This window comes from Chaetodon trifascialis, chromosome 8 (genome assembly GCF_039877785.1).
Source record: "Chaetodon trifascialis isolate fChaTrf1 chromosome 8, fChaTrf1.hap1, whole genome shotgun sequence".
Lineage (NCBI taxonomy): Eukaryota > Metazoa > Chordata > Actinopteri > Chaetodontiformes > Chaetodontidae > Chaetodon > Chaetodon trifascialis.
Window position 1 is genome coordinate 20,665,290 of NC_092063.1, and position 16,653 is coordinate 20,681,942.

The 16,653-nt window shown below is 42.0% G+C and overlaps 1 protein-coding gene across 4 annotated transcripts in view; it reads left to right on the plus strand.

Annotated features, from left to right (window-relative positions):
• gnb1a (guanine nucleotide binding protein (G protein), beta polypeptide 1a) overlaps positions 1 to 16,653 on the plus strand; it is a 34,638-nt gene that overhangs the window by 14,309 nt on the left and 3,676 nt on the right. The window contains exons 1-9 of one of the 4 annotated variants that reach the window (XM_070968237.1): positions 5,418 to 5,547; positions 6,835 to 6,936; positions 7,910 to 7,948; positions 8,239 to 8,345; positions 11,349 to 11,412; positions 11,872 to 12,034; positions 13,979 to 14,045; positions 14,355 to 14,556; positions 15,126 to 15,342. In XM_070968237.1, coding sequence (XP_070824338.1) covers positions 6,880 to 6,936; positions 7,910 to 7,948; positions 8,239 to 8,345; positions 11,349 to 11,412; positions 11,872 to 12,034; positions 13,979 to 14,045; positions 14,355 to 14,556; positions 15,126 to 15,342 — 916 coding nt within the window. In that variant the 5' untranslated portion in view covers positions 5,418 to 5,547; positions 6,835 to 6,879. Of the gene's footprint in view, positions 1 to 5,417; positions 5,548 to 5,951; positions 6,225 to 6,829; positions 6,937 to 7,909; positions 7,949 to 8,238; positions 8,346 to 11,348; positions 11,413 to 11,871; positions 12,035 to 13,978; positions 14,046 to 14,354; positions 14,557 to 15,125; positions 15,343 to 16,653 lie in introns of those variants that run through there. The other 3 variants (XM_070968236.1, XM_070968235.1, XM_070968234.1) reach the window with 3 other exon arrangements.

The following is a 16,653-nucleotide window of genomic DNA, read 5'->3' on the forward strand; positions in this document are numbered from 1 at the left end:
GGTCCAGCTCTAAGTTGGGAATGGATTGGGCTTTATTAAGCCAACACAATTAATCAAAAATGCCTCTAGATTTGGATCATGGCAGCTTTCTGTCTTAAACTGCTGTGTTAATTTGACATAACTTTGTCTGATCATCCTGTTGCCAGTTCAGTTGAGCTAATTAGTGATTAAGCTGTCACCACTGGTTAGACTGGAGATGCCGAGCACAATATATGAGGTTTGCTAAAGTCTAAGTGAGAGAGCAGAGGGGTGGGAGAATGCTTTTAAATATTGCAAAGGGTCTTCTTCCACTGAATGCATGGAGAGAGGGAGAAGAAATGTGGTGGCTTTTCTCCAGACAGAGTGCTTTTCTGAAAGCCGTTCTAGTTGTACGAAGACCTAAAAAGTGCAGTCCCATTGTAAGCCAGGAATAGGGGTTTTAGAGACATCTGCCATTTCACCCTTCTTGTTTCAAACTAAGCACAATGTATGTGAGCTTTTCAATGAGAATTGACAGCAGAAATGATTGGCACTTCTATGGTGATGCAGAGCAGATCACTGTCAAGAAGTTATCTGCTCGTTTGTGCATTGCGAACACCTCACGTGCCTATAGTGTGACAAAGTAACCACTGAAACAAATTAACACTGTCCTTAGACAGACCATTCAAAGCGCCACAACAAATCTACATACACACACACACACACACACACATACACACACACACACACACACACACATTTGTACAGTGGCTAAGCTACCTGCTCATGAGTTGTACACACTCACATCTCAGCATCAATTTGGGGTTCAGTATCTTGCCCAAGAATACTTTGACATGTAGGCTGCTGAAGCAAGGGCTTGAACCTCTGACCTTCTGATAGGAGGGTGAACGCTCTACCTACTGAGCCACAACCTCCCTGAAAAGTGTATGGATTATGTGCTTATTAAACCACTTGTTAACATTACTTAGAGAGGCTGTTGTAATAATGACCCTGTGACATCAGGTTGAAAAGACGTTTAGAAAATAACAATGATCATTATACATTACATAGAAATTATTCTACCTTTCATATGTATCTAGCTGCTGCACAACTATTGGTTCCCTCTTTTGTCCAGGAATGTACTCCCAGTAGCTCTACAAAATGTCTTGTGTCATGGCATCTTCACTCATTATGCTTGGTGTCTTGCATGCAGTCAGTCTTGATTATTTGTTTGCCAGCATGGGCTTGGTCTAATATAAGTCAAGACTGACCTAATTTTATGTGAAGCGCTTGCCTATCCCCTGGTGTTGCAGCACCACACACAGCGCCTCCTGCTGATCCTGCACCCTCCTCTCTGATTTTATCCCTATGTTTGTCTGTCAGTATAAGCCTGCCTGTCAGGATGTCCTGTGTGACCTGTTATTGTAGTGCAGCTGATTGCACAGCCCCCTTTAAAGCCTGGATGGACACTGGCAAGTGCAGTGGTAGTAGCAGAAACCACAGAGCAAGTGTATTTGTAAAGTGTGTGTGCTGTCGCCACATCCGCTCAATGTTTTGACAAAGGGAAGAGAGAGACGAGCACAGCAAGGGAAACACCCTTAAAAAGGAAACGCCTGCTTAGAGAGGCTGTGCTCTCGTATTAAGGTGGAGGCAGCGTGCTGACACAGACGATCAGTCGCATTGTCACAGGCAGCTACTGACTGACTTGCAACGACAGCTGGCCCCATCCATATTCTGCTGTATCGCATACTGTAGGTTTCTAGGAGCAGCAAATCAACCACAACCTAAATGGCACTCTCGAGCACAAGAATATAAGATCCCGCAGAGAAGCAAGTTAGCAGGAACAATCAGACCGGGGAGACGGGATGCATCCCTCCTGAAGACGAGGGGTGGGGCAGCTGGTATCCAAGCAGGAGGGCGTAAATTATTAAACCCACCATCTCTACCCCACCTTTCGAATGCTACCTTGTGCTTAATATGGTGTATTTATGTCTCACTGCTGGCCAGTATGTAAAAAAAAAATGACAATCACGATAGCTGATGACATAGTCCTATATATTTTCCTTTCACGTACAACACTGAGATCCCAGTGCACATCATGATTTCTGTTCTTCTCTTTTCATTTGCAATGGTAACCGAAAGACATGAAGGAGCGTGCTACAATTTGGGCAGTTTTTTGCAAATATCAAAGTGCTTACATATGATTGATATTATTTTTTAGTGTCGCACTTAGCGTGCCAGAAATTTCACTCAAGTTTTTATTATGAAAGTGAGTTTATATGTGCGTATGCTCTTGGTAGATGTGCTCTTTTGGTAGTTTTGTCCTGGACATGTGCTCCAGTGTGCTTACATTTGTCTCAACATCAAATTCATGCTTTAAGTACATTGAAGATCAATTTTTGACATTGCAGAAGGCCAAAAAAAAAAAAAAAAAGAGTCAGTGAAGGAGACAGACAATAGTCAGAACTAGTATTCCAGTATATGCTGAATGACAAAATCTGTGTGTGAGTCTGACCTAAAAAAAAAAAAATACTACAGCAAATTAAGAGTGGAAAAAGAATGAGAAAGTCTTAGTGAAAACCCCGTAATTGACAATTTGTGCCATCATCTGATTTTGTTTGCTGTACCTTGGCAAACAAGTTAGAAATGGCCATTTAGATACCTCCACAGTAGTGGGGCATTTGTTCCCTTGTGCATTCATACTGAGAATGACAACAGTGTAATATAGTGTTGACAACACGTTCTCAAAGTTGATTGTTAAATTTTCATCTAAACATGGAATATTATATGTTTCACAAAGACACATTGTTAATGCAGGCTTATTGTACTAGATTGCTTTATGTTGTGTAGCATTTTCTGTGCAGACACCATGTACAATACTTTGTACTTCATACGCACATTCACAGAGCACATTTGCCTGAAAACCAGAGGAGAAAAGCTTTATTTTGGGAAACCTAGGGCAAACTAAGTGCAGTGCCTCCTCTGCTCAGTCGTTAATGCTGGGAAGCTTACCCAGTATTGCTCGCCTTCACCAAGGGGTTAATTAGCAGCTCCCCTCCCAATTGTCCTCTGCTTGTTCACTCTCATTAGTTTAATCTGGCTCTGTCCTCCAGCTTGCCTCTCTTGCCTCTATCCTCTTGTGCACCAGAACATCTCGCTGCCTGTCCCACTCCTTATGTCATCAGGGTGGGGCCTTTCATCTACCCCAAAAATCTACTGCCAGACCCCAGTGAACCACCCTGTGATTTATCTGTTCACACATGCTGCCTTACTGCGTTCATTAGGCCTTCATTTAGTTTTGTTTTTCATCAACTTGTCCTCAAGTCTTTTAATTAAAAACGATATATATATATATATATATATATATATATATATCAGTCTAGTTTCTGAAATCTACAAATCCACTGTTCTTAATTGTCAATCCTTTCTTTGAAGAAAAAAAAATTTTTAGAGAGGAAGTCCACTCAAATCATTGTTTTTCTCACCCCGTATAAAGAAACATCTGCCGAAATGTTCCAATGAAGAAGCTCATCTAGCGCATTTGTAAATCTGTATGGTGTGAAAATGAATGGTGCATGCATGATCATTGCCATATGGGAAAGAGAACTGCCAATGAAGTGTGTGTGTGTGTGTGTGTGTGTGTGTGTGTGTGTGTGTGTGTGTGTGTGTGTGTGTGTGTGTGTGTGTGTGTGTGTGTGTGTTGGGGGGGTCAAATTACACTTCCTCTCTCCTTGTCACAGTGTTGTGCTTGAGATGTCAGAGCTGATAGGAGTGGCTGGCTGGAAAATGTGAAGTCTGCTTCCCTCCTCCTCTTTCTTCTCCTCCCCCACCACCTCTCTAAAAATAGCTGACAGAAAGAGAAGGCAGTGAAGTTGAGGCTCTATCTGTTGGGCTGCCAGTGGCTTCAACACTCCCACCACCAGCACAAGGGAAAAAGAGTCCTCTGAATCACACCTCTAATATTAATTGCCAGTAAAGAGTACTGTCTTATTTTATGTTTTTGTCTGAAAGAATTCTCTTAGATTTCATGATTTCAAAATCAACCCATTTTGAAATTTTACCATTTTAATGTTCAGGTTATTTTGTGCACAGGGACCACTGAGTAAAACATGAAGATTTGTACTTCATTCATACAAAGCAGTTTGAAATGGTCATAGATTTAGGACCTTCTTTTAAAAGGACCAAATCCTGAAATGTTCATGACAGGCTGCATCGATCACCTGACCTCAGCCCAGCTGGGCATGTGTTTCACTTGTTCAAGCCAAAAGTGAAGACAGAAAGTCCCTGAAACAAGACAGAAGTTAAGATGGCTGCAGTACAGGCCTGACAGAGCATGACCAGGAAAGATAGCAAGCCTTTGTTCATGGAAATGGATTGAAGATTTTGCACAGTTTCTTTTTATTTCAGTAGCTTTGCAAACAAAACTTAATGAAAATTGTCATGTACAGTTGCAAGTTGATTTTATGCCTGGTTGTCTTTTTTCTTCTTTTATATAAACATCCTCCACGTCTACTAAGTTATGTGGTATATTTCCACCTCGTGAACTAAATAGCTCGTGTCTTATAACGTCAGACATGATATCCCCAGACAGATTGATCAGGATTGCCTGAACACCTCATGAAACAAGTTACTAGCCCACAAAGTGCAAAGGGTATAACACTTGTGTCCTCTGCTGCATTGTCATTTAAAACCAGGACAACCAGTGCTTGCTTGCAGATAGAATGGATGTTGTTCACATGTCGTAGCAGCCACAAGGCTCTTGGGACCAGTCAGCAACCTTTAGCACTGCAGACTCCACCCCCATAGTTCCTGGGCCATGGGAAAGCACTACCTCAGGAGCAAGTACGTTTTTGGAGCAGGATCTGTGGCCCTGTGCATTGTTCCTCTGCAGAGTTGTGCAAACATATCAGAAGGAAAACAGTGTTTATAAGGAACACTTGAGGAGTGACTGTATACACTTACTGGACTTGGGTGTTTAAAAAAAGAAAAAAATCAGGCAGCAGGCAGAAACATGAAGTCAGATGAAGATACAGAAAATGGAAATAGACTTTTCAGATTGCAGTGCAGGACTTCAGGAGCTAGGTTAGTTTAGCTTTAAGGTTTGTAATCATTTGGACATGAAAGACAGAACTGTCAGCAGTGGAAGTGTGGTTGTGCAGTTATTTATACACAACAGTGTATGAATCACCTGAACTCATCAACCAGTGGAACAGATCCTTGGTCTGATACATATTTTTACAAATGCTCAGGTTTTACAGCTTGGTAGGTTTTCAGTTTCCAAAATCTGTCGACCCTGCCGATGGCTCTTGTTGTAAAATCCACTGTTGGGTTACGTTACCTTTTACGCAGAGGGCTATGACAGAGAAGACAAGAATTAGCCAGTGACATTACCATGAGACGTTTTTATCACCAAGATTAGGGGTTAAGGCGCCTTGCTTAGATGCAGACCCATTTAGCAGCACTGGCCAATCAGGTAACAGATAGCCACTGAGATGTCAGGCGTTTGAAGGATAAGGTGTTCATTCAGAAGGTCTCACCACTCCCCGGGCAAAGGACCTATATCGAAACCCAGAGAAACAGGGAGCTAAGGTATGTTCGCAGTACCAGTAGTGCTGTAGTCTGCTTGTATTTGACAGATAGCTGGTGATGATACTTGCAGCATTTGCTTTCAGGAAATGGTAGATTTGTAGATTTGTGATGGTAATTGGTCCTTGGAATGGGTGAGAAGAGCTCGTCAAAGGAAGACTTCCTTCATGTACTTTACTGGATATGGTCACTGAAATTGTAAACAGTCCTGGGGTTAACTGTTCAATGGACAGCTGTTTTGGAAAGCTTTGTTTGCTGACTGGCTGTGTCTCATATCGGTGCTTAAAGTTGCAATGATTTTAGCATTTACAATATGTCTTCCATCAGTGTCCAAATGCCTACAAGCCTGTAAGCCAGAGTTTACACTTCTTACAACAGTATTTTTCTTTTTAGAAGAATTTGTCTTCTTTCTATGGAAAGTGAAAGTGTCAGTGCTAAGAGCGTCAACCAGAGGATTGAGGTCAGCGGGATAGCCACTGCTTTTAGGATCATCAGCAGGTTTTGTCTTAACCGGATTTGGCTCGAGGAGCTGAATCAACTGTGTCCCAGGATTACAGGGATGACATTGAAGGAGAGTTTAGAGTCCAGAGGCCAGAGCATTGACAGCTTCTCCAAACCCTGGCCATCATCTGAGCACCTTGGGCTTCCAGTAGTGCAACGAAACCCAAGCTGGTCTCTTGGTCTGCCTCACTGCTTTCTTGATATCTGCACTCTTAATCCTTCCTTTGTTTTGAATGTTCAGTCCGTGAATCAATTTTTTGAAACCTTTTTTTTTTTTTCTTTTTTTTACCTTGGCTGTTAAGGAGTGGTTATCAGCTGCTCAGTGTGGCCAAATGTTTGCCCAAGGGTTTGCCATTGTTTGGGAGGGGAGAGAGAACAAATTCAACATCATCCTCAAAATTGTAATCTTAAGCCTAAAGTAGCTGTGGAGTGCATGTTGCTAAGCAACAGGTTCAAGCTGGCAAGGACAAGTCTTGAGCTGTCTAGAAAGTGTTGGGCTGTTGTGATTCCCTCCGACTTTGTCTGGGCCTTACAGATCTCATTTAAGAGACACTGTGTGATCCTCAGCTGCATTTCATTGAAGTAACCATGTCCATAGAAGACCAAGTATATAATGTCTTTGCAATTTGGCCATAGGCTTTACATGTAATTTGGCGCACTAGCATTCAGAGTGAAAAAGTACATAGTATAAGTTACTTAATTACGCATTTTGTGTATTGCTACCAACATGAAATGAGCAGTATGTGGTACGTATGTTGAGCCTCTCATTTCTTCTCTCCTCCAGATCAGCAAGAGTCTAGGCGGCGGAGCGAAGCACACCATTAGCAGAGGAAAATGAGTGAACTGGATCAGCTACGCCAGGAGGCTGAGCAGCTCAAGAACCAGATCAGAGTAAGTCCTTCGATGTCCTCAAGTCTGCCTGTTTTTAGTTTTCCATTAGTTTGCCAGTCCAAGTTGTCAATTAAGATATGCGCTCCAGAGACTGATACTTCATACTGGTATTGACGTAAGTAGAGTTTTCTTTCGATGGTTTCCTGTTTTGATGGGTCTCCATTAATGTTGACATTATAAAGATCTGGCACAAATGAAGCCATTTGCTCAGAGTTAGCCTGCTAGATAAAGGTCTGTCTTGGTTAAGTGTTTGGAGATAGAAAAGCTTTTACAGCCCATGATAGTACATTACACTGTTGTTGGATCAGATTCACTGAAGCCATTGCCTGCAGTGCCGTAAATCAGCCACCTAAGACAGTAGTGGGATGACACAATTCCATCATGAGTATATTAGCACTATATTTCCCACATTAATGTGAAAGCTGTCTGCTAAAACATGTACAGAGATCCTATTAGCATCATTGTAGTGATGAACAAGAATCCACCTTAATTGTTATGATGCAGAATTGATTTCATTTTTTTTTTTCCACTCACCTGGTACAGCGCGCACCCCTGTACTCAGGCTGTGTCCTCACCGCTGCAGCGTGGGTTTGATTTCAACCCAGGGCCCTTTGCTGCATCACATCCCCTCTTTCGGCCTTTGTCAGAGCACCTTTGATTTAATGGTGAAGGAGCCCCAGACATAAAAGTGTCACCTGCAAATACAGTGCAAACCCCTCTGGCTTTGAGCTACAATAAGATGTCAGTGTGTCACAGTTACACATGGGGCTAAGTCGGAAAATCTATCAGTAATATAATAAGAATTTTATAACCAGTATAGAACTTCACTTTTTCAGCACAGTTTGTGCCCTAAACACAATTTGGTTTATTGATTGGTGCTCAAAAAGACGCAGCCATATTGATTCACTGATCTTACACTAATATTGGAGAGTTGGTGGGCTGAAGTAGATTTGACTGAGTTCTTGTGTTTCAGGATGCCAGGAAAGCGTGTGCGGATGCTACCCTGTCTCAGGTAAGACATATATTCGATACTATTATATATACTATACGAGTTTCACTCACAATTATTTATTTACAACTATGATAAAATATATATATAAAAAATGATGGGTAGGTAGTGTAATTTGAAGACGGTATTTTTTTTATGGTTTTCTTAGTCGTATCTTTAATCGTGCCTTTAATTCTTTAACAAACAGAAATGCCGCCTCAGTATGCCACACTGCTTGAAGCTTGAATGCAAACAGCAGAAGAAGAATATAGTGGCATTAAAGTGACTTCTTGTCTCATATTAATCTCCTTCAGATCACAGCTAACATCGACCCTGTTGGCCGAATTCAGATGCGCACTAGACGGACACTGAGGGGGCATCTGGCTAAAATCTATGCCATGCACTGGGGCACTGACTCGAGGTAATCTCATTCAACCGCGTTCTTTCCATTAACTAAATATTTCATCCCATCAGCCCAGCCCCCTTTGCCTAAATGCAGGAAATGGATATAAAAGCAAGCTTGGCTGTCTTTGTGCTAGTTACTTCTCCTGAGGGTTCTCGTCAAATCGTGACGTTCCATAATGGCTCACTTTTGCATCCAAAAGCAGTTCTTTTTCTTTACATCTGTCCAAAGCGATCTATCAGATTAACATATACTCAGTGTTCTGACAATTTAACAGTAGGATACATGTGCACATACACAATAGGTAATGCATTTTGTGTTGAAGTACATTGAGCATGCATCAGGCACTCTATCTTTGAGTGTGTCTACTGTGTTGTGTGTCTATGCGTGCTGTGTTTGTGTGCGCTGGGGGTGGGGTATGTGGGTAGGGAAAATACTCAAAATGGAGTCAGCCTTTGTTGAAGCAGTGTTGAGGCTTGATAGCCGAGGCAGATGAAGCAACACTCCTCATTTCACATGAAGCCTTTTCCCTGGAGTTGTGCACACCTCTCACCTCAGCAACCAACAAGTTAATCACTGTGGTGCTGCTGTGCGTCAGTCCACAGAGAGACCATCGCAAACTGCTATGTCACCTCATCATCCTCCCAGTCATATACCCAAGAAAAAGGCTGCCACTGTATTTACCCACTGTCAGCGCTTCCTGTTTGTTTGTTTCCTCTGTTAATGTTTCACCTCCCAGAGAAGTTGGGGTATTTATTAGACTACCTGCTGAGATTCAGCCACCCAGAAAGAAGGTCACATGAAGATGTTTTGACCCAGAGTCAAGGCCAGGCCTGGTATTTTTAGCCCTGTGGAGGCTCTGCTTGAATTCAGTCGGGTGGGTTGCTAACACTTTGAGAAAGAATCCCATCAGTTAGTTCCACGTTAGTTCCACTCATTAGGAAATAATATATTGAGTTAAATGTTCAGGATGTTGTCGTCTGTAGACCCAACAACCACATAAATGTTTATCTTACAAAATGTGAAAAGCATGTAAGATGCAAAGCTTTGTAGTTGTAGTAGGATAAATCCAACATTTTAGTCCCTCAAAATGTAATTTTCTGGCAGTGGTGAGGTTTCTTTTACTAAAACTCTATCACAGTACAATGTATTAGCGTCAATAGAGGGAGCTTGAACGTGGAACTAAAGACCCTCGATCCTCGTGAAATCACAGTCACAGCTCATGTTCCACATAAAAATATTATTTCATAACCGCAGTTGACCTATTAGTTGTCAGCTTTTGTTGGTGTTTTTATGGCTCGAGTGATAAAAGACTGCTCTTGACACAGTTGCCTTGTGTTTCTCGACTTTGGAATTAAGAGGATTTTTCAAATTAATGTTGATTTCTTAAGAAATGCGTTCAGAGTTATTTGATTATGTAACCATTGTAGCACACCTGAAATACCATGTATGCACTGAAGTTAATAGGCAGAAATGTTGCAAGCTTTGACTCATCATGGACCCCTGCATCCAAAGCTGTTGTCTAAAACCTAACTCATTACACAACTGCACACTGTGTGTAAGTGAGCTTAGCATGGACGCCATTTACAATAGCTGAAAGACATAGAAAGAATGGCAAACATAAGAGGTAGTGGAAAGTGTGGCTACATCTTTAGTTTTTCTTTCTCCTTTTGCTGGTATTCACTTCATCTTAACAGAACTGCAGCCACACACACACTCGTCCTGTGTTTGACTCTATCACAGTAACTCAAACAGACCTGATGCATGGTGAGCAAACTGAATTTGTGTTTGCTCAAAATCAGGTTTTTGTTCAGGTTTAAAAGTGATTTGTGGAGAAAAGAGCAACAAATTAAATCAACGCGGTTTGATTTGTTCATCTTACAAATTATTGAGCCTCTTTTCCCAACCTTGTTGATGCAGAGCTCTCTTCTGATTCCTCCTCTTCTTCTGACTAGAGAGTGAGCACCTCAAAGCATTGTATCATCACCTAACACACAAGCTCACTTTCACTCACCCCCTCGAATTGCTTTGGAAGCTAATGTGGGCCTAATCTGAAGCTAGTACATTTTCCCGCTTTTGACATCATCCTAAGCTTTGATTATTTGAATTTAATGTGTTCATTTTAAGGCCGGGAAGCTGATGCTGCATTTTCTTTTTGACTAAAATTCCCAGCACAGACCATTCTGTCCGTGCCTTATTATCTGCTGGAGTGTGCACATGTGAGCACGTTCTTGCCAGCCCAGTAGTTAAGATTTGCATAGTCCCAGCAGGCCTTGGTGTGTTCACTCCTTTTCCTGTTCCTATGTGCATTGGGGCCATCACTGTGGTTACTCTTGTTGGATTCACCCAGATAGCAGCACAGAGGTACATGAGAGCTGCCTCCTTAATGAAAAAGCAGCGTTTGTAAGGATTCCACTTTAGAATAACTGTGCGTGCCATGCAGACCCTGCAGGTTATGTTTTTGAGGCACAAAATATTGAAAGCAATGGTCTGAAACATACTTAATGCTGTATTAGAAATACCTGGAAATGAATCACTATGCCTCAGCTCCATTTAAGAATTAGCACAGTCCATTCTGTGGAATACTGGCATGTTGGTATAGCAGTCGTTTTAAAATAGTGCAGTGATGTATTTACTTGGTTGACAGGTACTTGATTAAAAGCTTTTAAATTCATTAGCAAACATGATTTGGCACTTCAGACTCCACACATTATGGTTATTAGTCAGTCCAGGTAATTGAATCCTCTGTTGTCGGTTTTGCAATTTTTCTCTGCACTGCAAAATTCTTTTTGCTTCTTTTTGGACTTCCATGATGGAGCTTCGACAAACCCTGTATCTGTCCACTCACATATGTTGACAGCATATTAGATCACCTGACCTGGATCACTTGCTGTTAGCTGTCCTATTCACTTATAGAACAATACATTATCAGGCATGTTTTGAAAACCTTCTCCTCAAGTTTGGAAGGGCATGGTCATTTTAAATTGCTGTGTAGTTTGATTTTATTTTTCTATTCATCAGGCTTTTGGTCAGCGCCTCCCAGGATGGCAAACTCATTATTTGGGACAGCTACACCACAAACAAGGTACAAACTCCATGTTCAGTGTGTGTGTGTGTGTGTGTGTGTGTGTGTGTGTGTGTGCGTGTGCGTGTGCGTCTGTGTGTGTGTGTATGTGAGACAAACTGAATGGTAATAATTCAAATCTATGTGGTTACAACAAAGGAACAATAACGGCAAATATCAGCATCATGATAGAGAAAAATTAAGTGATAAGATGACATCATAGAACATCAACTTGGCAAAAGGCAATTTGATCAAACCAAAGAGCCAAAAACTAAAGAGTTTGTTATAGACTGACAAAGAGCTGAGTTCATTAGAAAACAATTCACAAGTGTTTGAGGGTGCCAAGTAATGCTATTTTTAGTGGGTATTGTGCCCTTGAAAGGTTAAGTTAATATTGCAGACAGACTTTGTCACATGCCCTCCCCCTCTCTGTCCCATCTGTCACTGCATACTATCTAATATTAAATCTTTCTCTTCCAGGTCCACGCCATCCCGTTGCGCTCCTCCTGGGTGATGACGTGCGCCTATGCTCCCTCTGGGAACTACGTTGCCTGTGGAGGCCTGGACAACATCTGCTCCATCTACAACCTGAAGACCCGTGAGGGAAACGTGCGTGTCAGCCGTGAGCTGGCCGGACACACAGGTAGGCTGGACACGTCCATCAGCATGTAGCCATTTCCCCATCAATCCCAGGATTTTTTGGATGGTCAGATCAGTATGCCAGTAGATCTGCACAGATACTCAATATCTCCATGTGGATGCTCATCTGCAGTTGGAAAAGATTCCAGGCTATGGGAAAATGAAAATTGTCTTTCGGCCCCAGACTCACGTACTGTAATTTTGTGTAATCAGTGCCTCTGTGCTGACCTCTGCCATTTATCTGTGTGAATGACAATAAATAGACAAGCAGCTTAGTTCACGTAATGCTGCTTCTCTCTACCACCCAGGTTATGTGCAATTGGACTAATCCTTCATTCAGGAATACTGAATTCTCTACATTGGTCCCTCATTAGCATTCTGTAGTCCTTCTTGATATGTACTAATCATACTATGCTTAAGAATAATACTACAGAAAACATTTGGATGTTAATGAATTAATGTCAAATCTACTCTAAGATCTGCATATATTGCCAAGATGGCAGTAACTGGAAAATGTGAAAGATTAATAGACAGCAGTTGGCATGATCATGTTCACCCAGCCAGTGTGCACTGCTTTCCACAAAAGGACCCCTAAAGGACAAGAGAGGTCCGAAATGTCATCTTGTCATAATGTTTTCATGACAGAGCACTCGGTTGCTGCATTTGTGGAGAAAGTTTGACCCATTTCACGCTTGAGTTTCAATTTGTATCTTCTCTTTGTTGGAGAAAAGATCACACCCACCCCAAATTTGGTGTTTCTGGGTCGTGAGGTCGGGACACTTTGACTGGTGAATGTGTTGTACAAATATTTCTACCTCCTTCAGACAATCAGTCAAGTGTAAGACATTTAGCTATTTGCTGTATGTTTTCCAACTTATTGTCACACCCGAGAGATGCCAGTCACATGGTGTGCTTTCTCCATAAAAGCAGGAGTTGATCGAGCCGTATCCCAGCTCAAACTAATGAAAGTGTTGAGCTCTTAGGCAAGGAGCATTCATCTGATCAGTGTCACATGATGCAGGAAGTGTGTCAGCATTTTAGTTCTAGTTCCCTTGCTATAGGGAGGGGTATGTACAGTCTGCCAGGCAGTAAAGGATGAATTATGGAAGCAAGTCATGAACCGGGAGATATCCTACAGCCTTTTTATGTGGCTGGTAGCGAATTAGTCAGTTCATCTCTCCCACATCCAGCACGCAAAGCTTTCTCTGACAGTTTGGAGTAGAATGTCTTCCTCTGTGTAGACTGTAAGGAAATGAAGCCTCTCCCTCTTTAAGGGTAATTCCAGTATTTTTAAACCTGGGCCCTATTTTTTTTTACATATTTTGTCGTCTTAATGGCGTCATGGGTACAAAAAATTTTGAAATCAGTCCAGTAGATCACCTCAGCTGGCAGCTACGAAGTGGGCTGTGATGGCTGCAAACATAATCCTTGAAGGCAACTGTGCCCGTCAAAGTGTGTATACTGAAAGTGTTTATTTTTGTCACTGCTCAGATTGTTATTGTAAGTTGTCTTGTAGCATCAAGGAATGAATCCCTATAGAGACAGATCTTTTTGCGAAAGAATAAGATCCTTTTGTTTAGAAACAGCCATTACATTGCTCTGCTCAGAGCCACCAGACTCCATTGACAAAAAAGTAATTTTACCTTGCAGATCATTGTAAAACACACTTCATCCACCTTGACAAAACAAAGTCAAACTCATCAAAACCATCTGGTCAGTCTTTCCAGTGTTGCTGCCAACAATCACCAGCTCTGGTTTTGTTGAAATAAACTTTTAATTCACTAAGTTAGATGTGAAGATATTATGAGAGTAGTGAGAATGAGGTTGGGCATCAGAGAGGCAGCAAGGAAAACAGAGAGAGGCAGAATATTACTCTCACTCTAGTTCTGTAGAAAAGACGCTCCATCATACATGAGTTTTTCAATCAGTTTCTTTGATTCCCCCCTAGGTTACCTGTCCTGCTGTCGCTTCCTGGATGACAACCAGATTGTCACTAGCTCTGGAGACACCACCTGGTGAGTTGTGGTACTACACCCAATGCAATCCGATACAACACCCCACCTCGAAATACATCTTCAGAAATCACCATAAACATAGCTCAACACAGTTTCATCAGAAATGACGGACTATCAACTTCAGATATACTATTAGTTGCAGGGTTATCATATTTGTTTCCATTATTTAGATTACTAGACTTTATACCAGCACTGTGTAATGGGTCACTTAGGGCTCTTCTTGAATGACACTTAAAAAATTTCAAATCACTCTAGGTGTTTTGTGTACGACAGCTGAGGTTTGACAGTGTTCTTTCTGCTCACTTGCAGTGCTCTGTGGGACATTGAGACTGGTCAGCAGACAACTACATTTGCTGGTCACACCGGTGATGTCATGAGTCTCTCTCTGGCACCCGATACCAGGCTGTTTGTCTCTGGAGCCTGCGATGCCTCAGCCAAGCTCTGGGACATCAGAGAAGGAATGTGTCGACAGACCTTCACTGGCCACGAGTCAGACATCAACGCTATCTGTGTAAGGCCACACACGCACACACTAACATGTTATAAACTAATCATATCTGGGTTTCAAGTCTCAAGTCATTCACGGCATGTCTGTGTAAAGTCTGTCAGAGCAAGTCTCAGGTAATGTTCAGGTAAAGTTACAAGTTTCATGTGCTAATTGTAACTCAGGCTGCAGATTGTTCAGTTCTGTGGATGCTGACTATTACAGTGACGCTCAATTTGAATGTTTGCCTTCCACAGCTGTGTTAGTAGTGTCCTTTCACTGCATTTCAGTGGAACTATTAGAACTTCCTGCTGCAAAATTTATGTGTCAAGATGAAACACCTGGAGTCTGTAGAATCTATGCACTTAGCTTTCGTATAGATGACTAGAAAGATTCTGACAAAAGAAATGAAATGATTTGGTGCCACATATTTTAGCACAGAGAAAGGTGAGCCCAGTTACTGTTACACAACTTCAGGACAGTAATAAATGTAATCACAGTAACTAAATAAAGGTGTGTATTTACATGATTTGCTGTAAAATAAAGGATGTATGCACAGATCATAGCTGACAAATCTCTCTTGACCTTTGTTGCAGTTCTTCCCCAATGGCAACGCCTTTGCCACTGGCTCAGACGACGCTACCTGCCGGCTGTTTGACCTGCGTGCTGACCAGGAGTTGATGGTTTACTCACATGACAACATCATCTGTGGCATCACCTCCGTGGCATTCTCCAAGAGTGGCCGCCTACTGCTGGCTGGCTACGACGATTTCAACTGCAACGTCTGGGACACTTTGAAGGCCGACCGTGCAGGTAAGCCACTGTGTGGGGCAAAAGAGCTGGAGTAGATGAAGACGTCGTGCTGATGTAGTGCCCCATATAAAAATGTACCAGTGGTAGCATGTTCAGCTGTCTGACTAACCAGCAACTGACTGACGCCTTCCACCACAGTCTGTTTTCTTAAATATAAAGCAGGTTTGGTGCAACACAGTCAACACGGACAATGTTGAGGAATGTGGAAAACATAATCTGTTGTACACTTTGAGCTCTGTTTTCACACCTCTGTGCACCTGACCAGTTGGGCCAAAAAGTGGGTATAGCCTTCACATTCTCACTGGCTTTGGAAAGTTAGACATTTTGGGTGACCACCAACCAGTCTACACCACCAGCCCCCCTCTGATAGGAGTTTTTCCACTGCTTTGAGACATCCAAACAGCACAATGTGATGTACTGAAGTGTTTACTGTGTCTTCTCTCCTTGCTGAATGACAGAGGTCAGAAATGGTCTCTGAGTTGTTGTTTTTTTTTCAGCAAGTAGAAAGCCACTTGCTGGAGGAGAGCATGTTGAGTGAAAGTGTATATACCAAAAGGTAAATTACAGGTGTTTATGACAGAATTACAAATACATGCCTGCCTGTGTAAGTACAAGAGGAAAGACTTGTACTAATTCCCTGTTGTACTAAGGTATCAACCTGATATCTGTGCAGTTGAGTTTATTGTGATCAGTCTAAGTATAATTTGGTTAAATTAGTTTATTCCAGTGTACACATCCTGTGGTTTTCAGTGCCTTAGCCTAGACATTGTCACAATGTGACTGTATATTTTTTATTTCTGTATGGGCATCTCGAACGTTAAACAGCTGGTTAGTCAATTTCCTGTTAAAAACTACAACATAAGGCAACTGAACATTTCCAAATGAAGTTGTGAAAAGCTTTCTGAGTAGTGCGAGTCTGGGAAAGGATACAGGAAATCTTACAGGCGGCCACCAAGAGGTGTGTGGACACTCTAAAGAAGCTGCAGGCTGCAATGGGAGACACTTTCATGCAAGGACTCTTGCCTGGTGCACAAGTCGCAGCTTTATGCTTGTTGAAAAAGAAAAAAAAAAAAAAAAAAAAAAAAGCCTCACATGACATCTGGACTAGTGTTTGCCAGAAGGCAACTCTGCAACACCGGGAAATAAAGTAGAGGAAAAGGTTGTGCTATGATCAGACGAAAGTTAACTTTTTGGCCATCACACTGAATGCTATATTTGGTGAAACACAGGCCCTGAGAGGCTTGTGAAGGCAGAGTTTAACATGAATGCAGAAAAACAGAAAAATCCTTGAGGGAAAACTTGCCGCCAGCA